Source organism: Choloepus didactylus, chromosome 15 (assembly GCF_015220235.1).
Source record: "Choloepus didactylus isolate mChoDid1 chromosome 15, mChoDid1.pri, whole genome shotgun sequence".
In the NCBI taxonomy this organism is placed as follows: Eukaryota; Metazoa; Chordata; class Mammalia; order Pilosa; family Megalonychidae; genus Choloepus; species Choloepus didactylus.
Genome location: NC_051321.1, coordinates 16,608,861 through 16,625,831, shown reverse-complemented (window position 1 = coordinate 16,625,831; position 16,971 = coordinate 16,608,861). Strand labels below are relative to the sequence as shown.

Genomic DNA, 16,971 nt, shown 5'->3' with positions numbered 1-16,971 from the left:
TACTCCCTCACAATATGGACTAACTATAGTGTGTAAACTCTGAGAATTGAATCTTAGAGCACAGCTCATCAGGGAATGATTATTGTAATGGTCCCTAGATTGTAAGCTCTTATAGCAGTCACATCTATTCCTGAGTTGTAATGGTTATCTCCAAATTCTGAGATGCTGAGCTCTTTGAATATAACTGGTCGGTCTCTGGAACTTTGGGTATCTGTATGACACCTGAAACTCAGAGCTAGAGCTCAGCAGCTATGAATGTCAGTATTACCTCATACAGCAACTGTTTAAAAAGCTGAAAAAGAGTTCAGACTTCAATTAGAAATATGACTGAAGTGAATCTGGTTAGGACTAAGGCAAATCAGGCCAAGGGTAAAGGACGATATTGACTGTGTTTTAAAACTTCTGTGTGAGACCAAGGGAAGAGATGTTTATTTGGTGCAGGATCTATATTTTCTGCAGCACACTAAATAATTTAACTTATATGGTCACTTTATTCAAACACAGTAATTACATGGAACTTTGAGTAGGAAGTGAGATCTGGTAGGTTTGTACAGATTAGTGTGAAATCCCAATACATCCCAAAGTAATTTGGGCAGAGAACAAAATTTATTTGCAGGGCCCCCCTGAGGAACTGAGGAAAAATGTGGAAATGTTGGACTTCCCCACCTGGGTTATTACTAATATTCTCACAAACATTGAGGACTAACAATTTAGTAGAACGAGCCCTCAATCTTGGGGTTCGCCCTTATGAAGCTTGTTACTGCAAAGGAGAGGCTAAGCCTACTTGTAATTGTGCCTAAGAGTCTCCCCTAGAGAACCTCTTTGTTGCTCAGATGTGGCCTCTCTCTAAGCCTACTCGGCAGGTGAACTCACTGCCCACCCCACTACATGGGACATGACTCCCAGGGCTATAAATCTCCATGGCAACATGGGACATGACTCTCAGGGATGAGCCTGGACCTGGCATTGTGGAACTGAGAAAATCTTCTTGACCAAAAGGGGGGAGTGAAATGAAACAAAATAAAGTTTCAGTGGCTGAGAGATTTCAAATGGAGTCGTGGGGTCATTCTGGAGGGCATTCTTATGCACTCTACAGATACCCCTTTTTAGTTTTTAGTGTATTGGAATAGCTAGAAGGAAATACCTGAAACTGTCGAACTGCAACCCAGTAGCCTTGATTCTTGAAGACAACTGCATAACTTTGTACTCACATGGTGTGACTGTGCGATTGTGAAAACCTTGTGGCTCACATTCCCGTATCCATCATGGACAGATGAGTAGGAAAATGGGGACAAAACTAAATGAAAAATAGGGTGGAATGGGGGGGATGGAATGCTTTGGGTGCTCTTTTTTACTTTTATTTTTATTTTTATTTTTATTCTTTTTGGAATAAGGAAAATGTTAAAAGAATGATTGGGGTGCAGTTGATTGTGCATCATGGTTGATTGTATGGTATGTGAATATATCTCAATAAAACTGAATTTTAAAAATTTTTTATCACTGGCTTGAATGAAAATAAAGAAGATATGCTTATTGCATTTGGGAATAGGCTGGGGGTGAAAGATGTCATGACCAGTGTCACAAACAGGATCCAAATTAATCTCACTGCCAGGCTAGAGGTAATGAGCTGAATCTAAGAAAATAAAATGGAAATGGTAAAGGCAATGTGCTACCTTCAGCTTACCAAGAGCTGGCTGCCCAGGTATAGAAAGGGAAGCATGGCATTGTAGCAGACGATTTGAAAATGCATGAGCAGTTTTTATTGACATGAATCAGTGGTGTGACATCAATGTGCCAACCACCCCAACCTGTCTTAACCCCTTACCATAAACAGCTAACTTGGACGTGGGCTATATTCAGGGAACTGTACCCACAAGTGTGAGGTGAGCAGCATACTGTGCCCACTGCTAGTCTGATGGTTCTAGGGGACCGCATTTTAAAAGGGCTGTGAAATGAACAATGCAAAAATGAAATTAAGAAAATATTTATAAGAGCATCAAAAAGAATAAAATACGTAGGAATAAATTTAACAAAAGAAGTGCAAAAAGTATATTCTGAAAACTACAAAATATTGTTGACAGAAATTAAAGAAGACCTACATAAATCGACCAAGAATAGCTAAAAAGAACAAAGTTGGGAGATCTCACACCTCTTGATTTCAAAACTTACTACAAAGCTACAGTAATCAAAACAGTATGATACTGGCATAAGGCTAGACATATAGTTCAGTGGAATAGTGTTGAGAGTCCAGAAATAAACTCTCATATTTACAGTCAACTGATTTTCAACAAAGATGCCAAGACCACTCAATGGGGAAAGAACAGTCTTTTCAGCGAAGGTGCTGAGACAACCAGATACCATGCAAAACAATAAAATTGGATCCCGACCTCAGACAATATATAAAAATTCAAAATGGATCAAAGGGTCTACATCAAAGAGCTAAAACAATAAAACTCTTAGAAGAAAACATAGGTGTGAATCATCATGACCTTGGATCAAATAATGGGTTCTCAGATATGACACCAAAAGCACAACAAAAGAAAAAAATAGATAAATTGGACTTCATCAAAATTTAAAAGTTTTGTGCTTCAAAAGACGCCATCATGAACTGCAAAGAATGGGAGAAAATATTTGCAAATAATGTATGTGATAAAGGACTTGTATCTAGAATATACAAACCATTATAACTCAATAATAAAAAGACAACCCAATTAAAAAATGGGCAAAGGATCTGAACAGACGTTTCTCCAAAGAAGATATACAAATGGACAATAAGTACATGAAAACACACTAACATCATTATTCATCTGGGAAATGCAGATCAAAATCACAATGAGGTATCAGTTCATACTCACTAGGATGACTATAATAAACAAAAAGACAGATAATAACAAATGTTGGAGACGATGTGAAGAAATTGGAACCCTTATACATTGCTGAAGGGGATGTAAAGTAGTGCGGCGGCTTTGGAAAATAGTCTGGCAGTTTCTCAAAAGGTTAAACATAGTTTTACCATTTGACCCAGCAATTCCACTCCTAGGTGTGTATCTGAGAGAAATGAAAACATATTTCTATGCAAAAACTTGCACACTAATGTTCATAGTAGCATTATTCATAATAGCCAAAAAGTGGAAATAATCCAAATGTCCATCAACTGATGAATGAATGCACAAAATGTGTTATATCCATGCAGTGGAATACTATTTGGCAACAAAAAGGAATGAACTGCTGACACATGCTACAACATGTTTAAACCTTAAAACATTATGCTAAGTCAGAGAAACCAGTCACAGAAGATCACATATTGTACGATTCCATTAATATGAAATATTCTGAATAGGCAAACTGATAAGAGACAGAAAGTAGATTAGAGGTTGCCCAGAGCTGGGGTAGTTGGAGGGAAATGGGGAGTGACCGCTAACGGCCTCATGGGCTTTCGGAGGATGATGAAAATGTTCTAAAATTGACTATGGCGATAGTTGTACAACCCTATGATATACTAAAAGTCACTGAATTGTACACTTTAAATGAGGGACTCATGTAACATGTGATTATATCTGAAGTATAAAAAAGGGCGGGGAGGAGAGAGAAGTGGACAAACTGGATCTCAGAATGGCAATGGATGTAAAACAATGTCATGTGAAGAGCAGCTGAAGAGACTGGGAATGAAACAGAAAGACTCTGGGGAGGAAGACATCTTCAAATATTTGAGGGAATATCAGGTGGAAAGGGAATTAGACATTTTGTGTGGCCTCAAATAAAACTCTCCAACTCTGTCCGGACTACTTATCCCCCACCCCAACCCCTGTTTCCCCCCACACACACCCAATAATTTCTACACATTCTTCACATCTCAGCTTAGCTGCCACCTCCCAGGGAAGCTCCCCCTGACACTTCCCCTCTCATTAGGGCAACTTCTTTGCAGTACATTGTCATAGCACCACCTTTCTCACCTTCATAGAACTTCCATTTGTAACCACATATTTATTTAATTACTGTATTACAGTCCAAGGACCCCACTAAATTATTATCTCCATAAGGGAACCATGTGGGCTTTCATCACCATTGTCTCCCCAGAACTTAACACAGTGCCTGGCATAGAGGGATATTTGTTGAATGAATGGATGAATGAAACAACTGTCAGAAACTACAAGCAGATGGTCTAAGGAAGACTCTTTGAGAGTCTGAGCTGCTCACGGGTGCCAGTAAGCTGCCCTAAGTGACAGGTGCCTTCCACAGCGCAACGGTTCAAGCATAAGGCGGACAGAGGAGTCAGAGCAGAACAAAGAGGTAGTCAATAGGATTTTCCCTACTTCTGTTTTTTTTTTTAAGTCTTTATTTCAGCTAAAAGTGATATTTCCATAATTTAAGATAAAGCAAAAATACTTCCAAAAATAATGATTCCATTATTCCAGGTGATTGTGTTTTGTTGTTTGTTTTTTTGTTTTTGTTTTTGTTTCTTATTGAGATTGTTCAGACACCATACAACTATCCAGAGTTCCAAAGTGTACAGTCAACTGCCCGTGGCACCATCATACAGCCATGCATCCATCAACACAATTAATTTTTTTTTCAATTTTTAGAACATTTTCATTGCTCCAGAAAAAAAAGTAAAGACAAGAAAAAAGGAAACTCAGATCCCCCCATACCCCTAACCACGCCCCCCTCCATTATTGATTCATAGTTTTGGTATAGTACATTTGTTACTGTTGATGAAAGAATGTTAAAATACTACTAACTGTAGTATATAGTTTGCAATAGGTATATATTTTTTCCCTATATGCCTCTATTATTAACTACTAGTTACAGTGAGATACACTTGTTCTAGTTAGTGACAGAGATTTCTAATATTTTATAGTTAAGCACAGATATTGTCCACCACAAAGTTCACTGTTCTATACATTCCCGTCTTTCAACCTCCAACTTTCCTTCTGGTGACATGTGTGACTCTGAGCTTACCCTTTCCACCGCCTTCACACACCTTTCAGCACTGTTAGTTATCCTCACAACATGCTACCATCACCCCTGTCCATTTCCAAACATTTAAGTTCACCCTAGTTGAACGTTCTGCTCATAATAAGCAACCACTCCCCATTCTTTAGCCTCATTTCTATATCCTGGTAACCTATATTTCATGTCTATAAGTTTACATATTAGAATTAGTTCATATCAGTAAGACCCTGCAATATTTGCCTTAATGTGTCTGTCTTATTTCACTCAATATAGTGCCCTCAAGGTTTCTTCATCAACCCCTTTCTTTTAAGATGGTTTTGTTCACACACCATACATTCCGTCCTAAGTAAACAATCGTTGGTTCACTGTATAGTCATGTATTTATGTATTGATCACCATCAGCACTCTCTATATAAGGACATCTCTATTTCTTCCACAAAGATGGAGGAAGAGTCAAAGAAGGCAGAGAGGCAAAAGAAAAAGAGAGAGAAAAACAAACAAACAAAAATAAAAATAAAAAAAAAACAAAACTTGATAGCTAGAACGTGACAAAAGGAAAGATAGCATCAACCTAAAGTAGCATAAAGAGTCAGACAACATCACCAGTGCCAGGAGTCCTATACCATTCCCCTATTCCCCACCCCCTCAAATTCATTTAGTTTTGGTATATTGCCCTTGCTGCATCAAAGGAAGCATAACGCAATGTTTCTGTTTATCCTAGCCTCTAGTTCGCATTGATTGTATTTTCCCCCCAATCCCACCCTATTTTTCACACCTTGCAATGTTGAAATTCATTTGTTCTACCTCATGTAAAAACATATTTGTACCTTTTAATACAACCGTTGAGCACCCTAGGTTTCCCTGAGTTACACAGTCCCAGTCTTTACCCTTCGTCTTTTGTTCTGGTGTCCCACATGGTCCCAACCTTCCTCTTTCAACTGTATTCACAGGCATCTTTGTTCAGTGTACTTACATTGCTGTGCTACTATCTCCCAAAATTGTTTTCCAAACCTCTCACTCCTGTCATTTCCTTTCTGTCTGCAGTGCTTCCTTTAGTGTTTCCTTTAGAGCAGGTATTTTGTTCACAAACTCTGTCATTGTCTGTTTGTCAGAGAATATTTTAAACTGTCCCTCATATCTGAAGGATAGTTTTGCCGGATATAGGATCCTTGTTTGGTGGTTTTTCTCTTTCAGTATCTTAAATGTATCACCCGACTTCCTTCTTTCCTCCATGGTCTATTGAGAAATCCACACATAGTCTTATCAAGCTTCCTTTGTATGTGATGGATTGCTTTTCTCGTGCTGCTTTCAGGATTCTCTCTTTATCTTTGATGTTTGATAGTCTGATTATTAAGTGTCTTGGCGTAGGCCTATTCAGATCTATTCTGTTTGGGGTATGCTGCGCTTCTTGGATCCGTAATTTTATGCCTTTCATAAGAGATGGGAAATTTTCATTGATTATTTCCTCTATTATTGCTTCTGCCCCTTTTCCCTTCTCTTCTCCTTCTGGGACACCAATGACATGTAAATTCTTGCTTTTCGTTTTGTCTTTAAGTTCCCGGAGACGTCGCTCATATTTTTCCATTCTTTTCTCTATCCATTCCTCTGTGTGTAGGCTTTCAGGTGCCTTGTTCTCCAGTTCCTGAGGTTTTCTTCTGCCTCTTGAGATCTGCTGTTGTATGCTTCCAGTGTGTCTTTCATCTCGTGTTGCGCCTTTCATTTCCATAGATTCTGCCAGTTGGTTTTTCGAACTTTCAATTTCTACCTTATGTGTGTTTTGTGTTTTCATTATATGGTTCAGCTCTTTTGCCACATCTTCTCTAAACTTTTTGAATTGACTTATTATTAGTTGTTTCAATTCCTGTATCTCAGCTGAAATGTAAGTTTGTTCCTTTGACTGAGTCATAACTTCATTTTTCTTAGTGTAGGCTGTAGTTTTCTGTTGTCCAGGCATGATTTCCTTGGTTACCCCCATCAGGTTTCCCCATACCAGAACGGGCTCAGGTCCCAGAAGGAAGAAATATTCCATATCTGGTTTCCCTGAAGGTGTATATTAGAAAATTGGTACACCCTGTGATGCCTCAGGTCTCTGTGCTTTTCTGTCCAGTGGGTGACACATGTCAGCCTGTAATTCTTGACTGGTGTAAGGAGGTTTAGCTGTTTTTCCCTAGTTCTGAATGGAAGGCAAATAGTAGAGCTGGGCCCCACCCCTTTCCTCTTAGAGAAGATAGACCCCCTAGGGAGAGGTCATTAGTGTTTCAGTGGTCTCTCTCTGCCTGTGCAATCTCCACCCTTGTCTGGGTCAGAGCACTGGGAACTGAAAATGGCTGAGGCTTTCTCCACTGAGCCAAAACAGGGACAGAAAGTCCCCTTCAGGGCTAGTCTGCAGCGACCCTCCGGTTCTCCAAGGTCAGTCGTCACCCAAAGCCTCTGTCTGCTTGTTGGGGATTCGTACCTTCCAGTGAGCAGTTCACATTCCCTAATTAAAACCCCAGTTGGAGCTCAGCTGAGCTACATTCACTTGCTGGGAGAGAGCTTCTCTCTGGCACCACGCACCACGAGGCTTTGCAGCTCAGGCTATGGGGGAGGGGTCTCCCAATTTGGATCCACAGTTTTTACTTACAGATTTTATGCTGTGATCTCGGGCATTCCTCCCAATTCAGATTGGTGTATGATGAGTGGACGGTCTTGTTTGCCCCCCCACAGTTATTCCAGATTATTTACTAGTTGTTTCTCATTTTTTTTTTAGTTGTTCCAGTGGGACTACTTAACTTCCACTCCTCTCTATGCTGCCATCTTAGATCCTCCCTCCCCCCTTCTGTTTTAAAACATCATAGATAGTTACTGTATCCTGGAAAAAATTCTAAAAAGCAGATTTAAATCAAATCACCCATAATCTCATTCTTCTAGACTTGCTGCATTTCACTGCAGAGACAAACAATACTTTCATGAACCATCTCTTCGTCAGGCAGCATTTAGTTTACTTCCACTTTTTTTGCCACTATAAACCACAATGCAATGGACATTCTTATTTAGTGCACATGTCTGATCATTCCTTAAGGTAAGTTACTCCAAAGAGGAGAAACACTTTTGAAGTAAGGAGCATGCACATTTTAATATTTCTGATTCGTATCTGACTAGATAATTTCAAAATTCTATTCTAATTCCAAGATGCTTCAACTACCCATTCTTCCTATCTCAAAGAAAAGCCAAATAGGAAAATGATATATAAAAATGCTTTTAAAATTGAATCTATAGTGTGTCAAAAGGTAAAATACAAGTATGATCCAATGCTACTTATTCATCAAGGTTTATCTATAGCTTCCATTCATCTTGGAAGCATTCTCCAATCAGTGCAACCTCTATGAATTTCTTCCTCTTACAAACTTATAGCACTTTTTTTCTGCTCCACTCATTTGGCACTGAATCATATACTATTAATTCATGATATCTCTTGTTGACTTGGAGTGTTAAATAACTTTGCAGGTATGTGAACTTTATCTTTCAAACTTGAGGGAGGGATCATACACACCTTGTCTCTGCACAACCCCCAGCCATGAATAGCTAACATTTACTGAGCATTTGATTTGCCTGAAACCCAGTGAGGTAGGTACTTTATGTTATTCACATTTCACATTACAGATGGGGAAACTGGGGTTTAGAGAGATCACATAGCTTGCTCAAGATCAGAGACAGGTAAATGGCAGAGCCAGATTCTGATCCCAGGCAATCTGACTCCAGACCCCAGCAAGGGCTCTACAGATGTTTGTTGAATGAATCACTGACTGAATGAATGTGTGCTCAAATCCCCACACTGGAAACATGAGCTTCTCTTAACCAGCTGGTTGGTTCTTATCTTACAAATGCTCTAGATCTTCCATCACTCATGTCTTCCCTACCCTAAGATGAAAACCTGGATTGTTTTAATAGCATAAAGAGCGTTGCTTTGGCTCCTGCTTCCACCAGCTATTGGAGAGGTCTTCCTCAAGGGGAGACTCAAATGCCCCTGGATGAGACTCCCCATTGTCTCCTGGTATCCTGGCTTGTGTCCCCAACAGAGCCAACCGCAGGGGCATCCCCACAGCTGGCCAAGCCCACCCTGGGCTATTTGTAGCCCTTTGCCTCCCACACTTGCTGAAGCTGATTGATACCTGGAGCCACTGAGATGCTGTGTGTCCATGTCAAAGGGGCTGGGGCCACCTCCTGCTGGTCCAGGCACCGCTGGTGCTGGTGCCACTGCTACCACGCTAGTGCTACAAGCACTGCCAGCACCGGGCTCACCGCCTCTCTGCCACTGTACCACATCCATGGGGCTGCTGCCTCCCATCACCCTGCAGGGAGCTGGAGCCGGCACAGTCACCAAACCCACCAGCGCTCCCAGAGGTGGACAGGGACTGTGGGAATGGTAAGGTGCAGGAGTGAAGGGCATTCCCCCGCCCCCCACCCCCCTCTTTCAGGCAACTAAAACAAGAGATAACCTGAGTCACAGGACATCAGAAGAATTCAGAATTATCACCCTCATCCAAATGAAGCATCACTCAGACTTATCTTGGGATGAGTTATTTCCCAGAGACTGCTTGGTCCCTCATGCAAACCGATTCTTGGCGAGCCCAGCACATTCTGCCAAGAGATCTCTAAGTTTCCAGGGGAAGACATCAGAGAGAGGCCAGGTCAGGACCTCTTGCCTCGCCCTACCCTTCTCCTCCTATATCCCTGTAGTGCATCACATGCCTTTCTTTTTCTGGCTGCTAGGAAGCTCAGGGATATGTTTGTGACCCAGTTTTTAAAATTCAACAAGACCTCATGGTTTGCTTTGTGAACAAACCTTACACCTGATGTCACCCTATTTTCCTTTCAGTTCCATTTCTTAAATGTACCATTTTAAATATATATATATATCCCTTTTGGAATAAGACAGGAGGTTATAAAGGCAAAAGGAAATAAAATGAAGAGATGGAATACAAACTTCTATATACGTATTTTTTAAAAGGAAAGCCCATTTCCAAATTCGGTGCATTTCATTAGAGGTTTCTTCTGAGGACTTTTCCAACAAGCAGAGTATCTTGGCCAAATGACTTGGTAGATCCAAGTGAAAATCGGGGCTCTCTAAGGCAGATTTACTGAACATGCACTACAGAATGGTTGTTTCCCTCCTTACCCTTAGTGGGCAGATATTAAGAACACTGTCAGGCAGAGCTGGTCCAGGGCCTCCAGCCCTCCCTGACCTTCCACCTCCTTCGGCCCAGAACCGCTTTCCTAAAGAGCACCCAAAGTTCTCCGGCCGTCCTGGGGAGGCCGTAACAGATGAGTTCATGCTAATGTTTTAGTGGGGACAACATGCCTGGCCGTCAGGGCTTCCTATAACCCAATGGCAGGACCAGCCACATAACTTGTGGGGGCTGGTGCAAAATGAAAATGCAGGACCCTTTGTTCAAAAATTATTAAGAATTTCAAGATGGTGACAGCAGAGCATTAAACCAAGCACAGAGCCCTGTGGGGCCGCACAGGTCACATGCCTGTAAAGCCAGCTCCATCCACAGGGGTGCAGTGAAGCATGAGGGTCACACCAACCCACAGGGCAAACTGGGCATATTTGTCCCTACAGCATCGGTTTCACACAAAGGCATAATTTAGAACATTACTTTTATATATAACCCCAAATACAAGTTTTTATGGAAGAAAACTAAAAATATGCAAATATTTAAAAAAATAAAATGGAAAACTTCAAGTGCATTCCATTCTGCAGAAGTATCAGTTGATTCAGCCCCACAACTTGGACCCCTGTGCTGGGAAAGTACGAGAAACACTGTCTTAATTTTTTTTATCATGTTTCCACCCAAGACTCCACACCCCATCAGAGTTTTGCATTTTGAGAGAGAGGTTGGAAAGCATGAGAAGTCAGTAGATGCCATAGCAAAGCAGAAAAGGATAAGGTTGCCACAGGCGCAAATGGCTAGCAAAGCGGAGGCTTGAACTGACTCTCAGAGGAGGGGTAGGATTTGGCAAGGCCGAGGGGAGAGGGTTCCAAGAAGGGGATCAAAGGAGCACAGGGGAGTGAGGGGCACACTGTCAGTGGGCAGCAAGGTGGTCAAGGAGAGGGGTGGGGAGTGCGCTCCCCTGGGGCTACTGAATTTACTTTGGAAAAACAGATAAGACCCTGACAGCTTTTAAAGCTTCAGAATCTGCTTTTAAAACAGAGATGTCATGCCCATATAGGGTAAAATAAATGTGACTGACTCAATGTGAAATACGCACTTTTATATAAATGACATATGCACTTTCCCTCTACAAGCAATACATGAGAAGAGAATCCAAAGGGTAAGTGAGGGAGTCTTTTGCCCTAGAATTGGCCATTACTGAAACTTCACCCAACTTTCCAGATCTCACAGGTGCCTCTTAGCTCTAGCAAAAGGCTGTTGGTTTTGTGCTGAGACTATTGTTAGTGCTGGGTTATCAGCTGGGCTCGTCCTCTAGGTAATGCCAGAATGTGCACAGCACGTTACGGGAAAGAGCTCGTGGCAAAGAACAAAACCCATGTTCCCCACCATTAACAAACTCAGGCTCAAACAGACTGAATGATGAGGAAAAAATATTTGAACAAGGTAGGATCTATGGTCTCTATACCAGAAACAATGCATAGGGAAAACTCAAAGCTACTTCATTCTACATATGCATCCCCTCCTCTCATTACCTCTCTGATTTCTATGTAACATGACACACCACAGCAGGACTTTGAGAGCTCAGAGGTCCATCTGTAGGAATAGGTAGGCCAATAGGCAGTCTCATCCAGGCTACAACAGATCTACCAGAATATAAACTCACCATTCAAAGTAAAAAATACCATGTAGTACATGTATAATCTCAGGCTGCAACTAATTCTCTCTTACCCAGCACCTCTTTGTTCTCTTTATATATAGATAGGTAGATACAGAAATATATATATATACAGATACAGATATAGATAAAGATATATGTATGTGTATATATATAATGAGAGCAAGAGAGTTGGGAGAGAGAAAATATATACACACATATATATATACACACACAAATATATGCAGATATTTGCACAAATATATGCATGCATATATGTATACACAGTATAATTCAACACAATTCATTTTCATTAAAGTGAACCAATACTGGAGTTTCTGCCATGTGCTGGCCATATCTGGGCACTAGAACACAAAATTATATAAGATAGTGTCACCACCCTCCAGGAGCTTCCCATCTAAAGAGGAGACAAACTAAGAATAAAACCCCCTATCTATCAGCATGGTGGCCACCTATGATGGGAGGCAGCGTGGTTTGGTGGTTTTGAATTGAGAGTGGTTAGCAGCATGTGCTCAAGTCCCATTGGCCGAGTTCAGGTCCCTGCTCCGCCCCTTTCAAGCTGTGTGACAAACGTGCAGCTTTATTCAGTCTCAGAATCCTTGTTGGTAAAATAAGTCTCTACACTACTACCTTCTTCTTCGGGTGGAGAGGATTAAATAGTATAAATGAAAAGCTCTTACAGTGACAGCATACAGAAGCCACTCAATAAAAGGGAACTTTGATTATTACTATGATTATTAGGATTATTATTACTGAGAAAAAATGTAAGGTTCTGTAGAGGGGCACAAAGAGAAAATGGTCAACCTAACTTGGGGGGTTTCAGGACAAGCAGCTTCGTGGAGAAAGTGGCATGCGGTTGAGTCTGTAACAATAAATAGAAGTTCTCAGGAGAATAAGAGGGAGAGTTTGTTCAAAGGCCCCAAGTTATGAAACATTCTGGCACGTTCAGAGAGCAGCCAGTGAATCTGCATGGCCAGAGCAGGGGTTCAAGGTGAAAGAAAAGCCAGAGGCGGATCTAAAAGGGGTACCAGAAAGTCGTAAACAATGGAATAACAAAATCAAATCTGCCCTTCAGAAAAGCCTAGGTAGCCTTCAACTGAATATAATATATTTCTTCCAGGGCCACCAAGTGGACTGATCAGTTACCATAAATACCCCTGAACTAAATTCATTATTATTATTATCGTTCATTGATTCCTTACTATTCATGGAGTCCTCATGTGTGAATTTGCCTACTTGCTGAAATTTAATTGTAACCATCAAATCAAACTCACAGTGCTTTTGCAGACATTTAGTCACATGTGCAAAGTGGCAAAAAAATTGTTGCCTGATGCACACATTCCCTGCTGAGGTCAAACAAGGTGATGCTCTGTCTTGTTGTCTTAGCTCTTGCACTGTAAACCAGCATCCTTTTTGCAGTATATTTGGTGCCATGTTCTTCACATGTTTGTGCTTTTTCATGGTGGTTTGGCCATTAAATTGTTCCTAAGTGCAAGAAGGCTGTGATGTGCCTTACAGAGAAAATACATGTGTTAGATAAGCTTCGTTCAGGCATGAGTCACAGTTCTGTTGGCTGTGAGTTCAATGTTAATGAATAAACAATGTATATTAAACAAGGTTTTTTTAAACAGAAACACACATAAGACAACATTACGTACTGATCGGTTGATGAAAATGTGACCAGAGGCTTGCAAGAACCTAACCCTGTATTTCTACAAGGAACAGTGATTCAGTATTTGCTAATTCAGTATGCATGGAGACTTTATAAAATGTAACTGCTGCGAATAATGAGAATTGACTATATATTAATGCCAGAAAACAGAGGGCTTATTGTAATTCACACATTCAACTTCACTCTGTTCACAAGTCTCCAAAGGTTGTTTGCTTTGTTTGTTTATTTTAATCTTAGGAACTGATTCATTTTTCCGTGTCGATTTAGTTACTACAGAAGGTTTCTTTCCAACTAATATCTTCCAAGTGATTTTTAAATAGTCATCTTCCTAACCACAAGGAGAGTCTTAAGTGGCCACTTCTTCACATTTGTAAGAGCTAGAGAACAACCGTTGGCCCTCATAGTACACATACAGCAATTGCAGCTTCATGGATCAGGATTCAGAGATGGAGGCAGACGTGGGAAGCAGAGCCAAGATCTGGGTTAGAACTGGAACTAGAAACAAAATAATACCCCAGCATAAAAGCAGTACGAGTAAATAAGTCTACAGGCGGCAGACAAAGAAGAAGAAAAAGAACACGTGGTATGGAAGAATGGACAATCTTAGGACAAAAATGCAAGGTGAATAAGGGAATTTAGTGACAAAGGAAGTCCTTGGGGGGAAAAGTTTGAGACTTTCAACTGGACTATGTGAATATGTCTAGATTCATTTGTTCACTCATCATTTGCAGGGTCAGCCTACTAGTCAATTCTATTAATCCTCTGTTCAAAAAGGTACTGGGCACCTTCTGTGCCACACTGAAGATTCAAAGCTGAATTAGTCTCCGGTTCCTGTCTTTACTCAAATAGCTCACCTCTAGGAAGCTGAGAAGATAACCTGACGCCACAGCACATGGTTTCACAGCAAATTACCAGCCATTCGGCCCCTGATACATGCCAGGAGCTGCCCCAGGTGTGTTCACAGACGCTGTCTCATTCAATCTTCATAACTCTCCTGCGATTAAGTCAACAGACATGGACATCTATTTTCCTGGCCCTGATTCCTGTTGTCCCATATTACAGAAAACACCAGCAGAAGGGAATGGGGTCATTGGGCAAGGAAGGAACACTGAAAACTCAAAGTTTCAGATACCATCACTTTAGACTCCCCCTTCCCAGAACTGTAAGCTTTGGCTTGGGTCTTAGATTTTCATAAAAGAAACAATTGCTTTTTTCCAGTTCACTTTTTTTCCCTTTAATTTAACACAGCATTGCCCCCCACCCACCAAGAACCCATGTCTTAATCCTGGCCTTCCTTGTCTAACGGACCTGCGAGGACGCTCTGTACGCGTTTGTGTGTTTGTGTGTGCTCGAGTGCTGGGATGTTCAATTCAGGCACAAATGGGGAGTGCCGTCATCCCTGCAGGTTATGCCAGTGCATGAAATCCAAATTCTGCAGACCGATTTCCTACTATTGCCGTGGGACTGCCTCTGTGTTGTAGTTATTGCAACCTGGAGCGTTGAACACCAGGGATGTTCTGCTTGTTTGAAGTTGTTAAAAGAGAAAGAAAAGTAGCAAAACCATGATAATCACATCAGCCAATAATGTGGTATTCCAGCTTAGCATGTAGTTTGTGGTCACTTGAGAAATTTGAAGAGCACTGTGGTAACAGAGTAAGAGAGGGAAATAGCAGGATCTCTTATCATCACTCTTTGTTTCTCAGACAATAATTTCCCCCCTGAATAATAAAACCAAACAATAAATTATTTATTGAGCACCTACTATGTGACAGGTACTATAGATCTAGGCGAACATATAGGACTTCTTTTCATTATTGTCTTTTCCTCTTTAAAAAGCTTAAAGCATTCAGCAGGATGCTTTGGCTGTTTTCTCTTCAAGCAGCTTTATTATTACGAATGCCTTCAGAAGTTTAGCACTTTGATGGCTATGCAGAATTTTCTGGTTTTTTGTTTTCTTCCTGCTATTGTTTTTCTCCTAAAATATCTCCTTTCTTTTTCTACTCTCAGATTTTTAGGGAGGAAAAAAAAATCTGGCATCTGGGGTCTGAGACCACTTGAAATGTCTGAGCCAGGGATTGCTAATGACCTCCCAGAGATAACCCAAATTGCTGATTTAGCAAAGCCCATTCTTGACCTTGACACAAGACAAGACAGGCAAAGGGGAAGGGCTTGCAAGGGAGTCGTGAAAGAAAAAGGATCATAGAAGAGCTCAGATCTTGCCAAGCCCCCTCCCCCATTCAGCAAACACCTGGCTGAGTTGGAAAACATGACCGGCCCAACCTTCCTATTGGCACCAATTGAAGCTGTCAGCTCTCGGCTTGTCACCAGTTGCACTGGGAGGCCCCAGGCAGCCACAAGAGCCCTAATTAGGCAGAAATGACACTTCTACAACTGACCCGCTAGGACCTTTGGCAAACCATTTAACATCATTAGTTAACATTTTTTAAAAGTGTGAATGTAAATGAACAGCCAGTGGCTTTCAATGGAGTTTGTCGGTGGCATCTCCCCCCACCCCTTCTCATTCGTTCTCTTTGTACATGAATAGTCCACTTGTTTTCTCTAAAATTGGAGGGAGGGGCTGGGGAAGAAGGAAGAAGAGGACCAGTCCTCAGAGAGGAGAGACAAGTTAAAGCATAAACAAGCTCAGAAGAGGGGGAGACCATCCCTTCCTGCCTTTGTATGGGCAGGGAGCAGAGACAAGCCCCCAGGGCCACCAGGGGACAAGCCTGGATCTAACAGGCCAGACTGGTGCTAGGTCCCGCCCCATAGTCCATACTGGGGAGCAACATACTATGGCAGAGCAACAATTCCAGGCTTTGGGTAGGTGGGAAACTATCTCCTGGCCCAAGGGTGCCTCTGAGTCAGACCCCTTCTCGCACACCTCTCACCTTTTGTTGGCAGTTTGAACAAGCAGATTTTTCTTTGCAGTGATGGGTTTAGCAAATTCTTATGCATGCATTTCTCGTGTTGTAGCCTGCCAGTTTTAAATGTATCTGGCCCCTCTCTAAAGAAATGAAGTTCCAGGGGTAATTATTTCAAGCACCAGTTTGACACTTGCACACATTCATTCATTTCCTACCTGAAGCAGTTATTTCCCGCCTTGAATCACACTTCAGTTTGTTCCTTGCTTTACACCCACAGAATCCGTACACGCCAGCACTCTCCATCTGTAGGAAGGGAAAGAGAAGAGTTTTACTGTGCAAATATCACTTTGTCTGTTTCCACGTTGCTTTTAAATTGTGTCCTCGTATTGTTTAACAGTTTTAAGAGGCAGCAGCGGGCAGAAGAAGCACGGAGGTTTAGGTGGTCGCCAGAGGAGCTGGGCTCCTGGCCCACCTTTGCACTTACCACCTACTTGTTGTGTGGCCTTGGCCAAGGTGCTTAGCCCTGAGTCTCAGATGTTTTCCTCTGTAAGACAGAGATAATACCTTACTACTTCAAAGGAGAAACAGGGGGAAATATGAAATCTGGAAAGCTTTGGGTAAATGCAAGGGGTTATGAACAGATAGGAG

At 41.5% G+C, this 16,971-nt stretch overlaps 1 protein-coding gene across 2 annotated transcripts in view; it reads right to left on the bottom strand.

The window, feature by feature from the left end:
* Positions 1-16,971, bottom strand: part of HSPA12A (heat shock protein family A (Hsp70) member 12A) — a 178,721-nt gene that overhangs the window by 148,406 nt on the left and 13,344 nt on the right. For both annotated transcript variants that reach the window (XM_037804299.1, XM_037804301.1), the window contains exon 2: positions 16,539-16,626. In XM_037804299.1, coding sequence (XP_037660227.1) covers positions 16,539-16,626 — 88 coding nt within the window. The remainder of the gene's footprint in view (positions 1-16,538; positions 16,627-16,971) is intronic.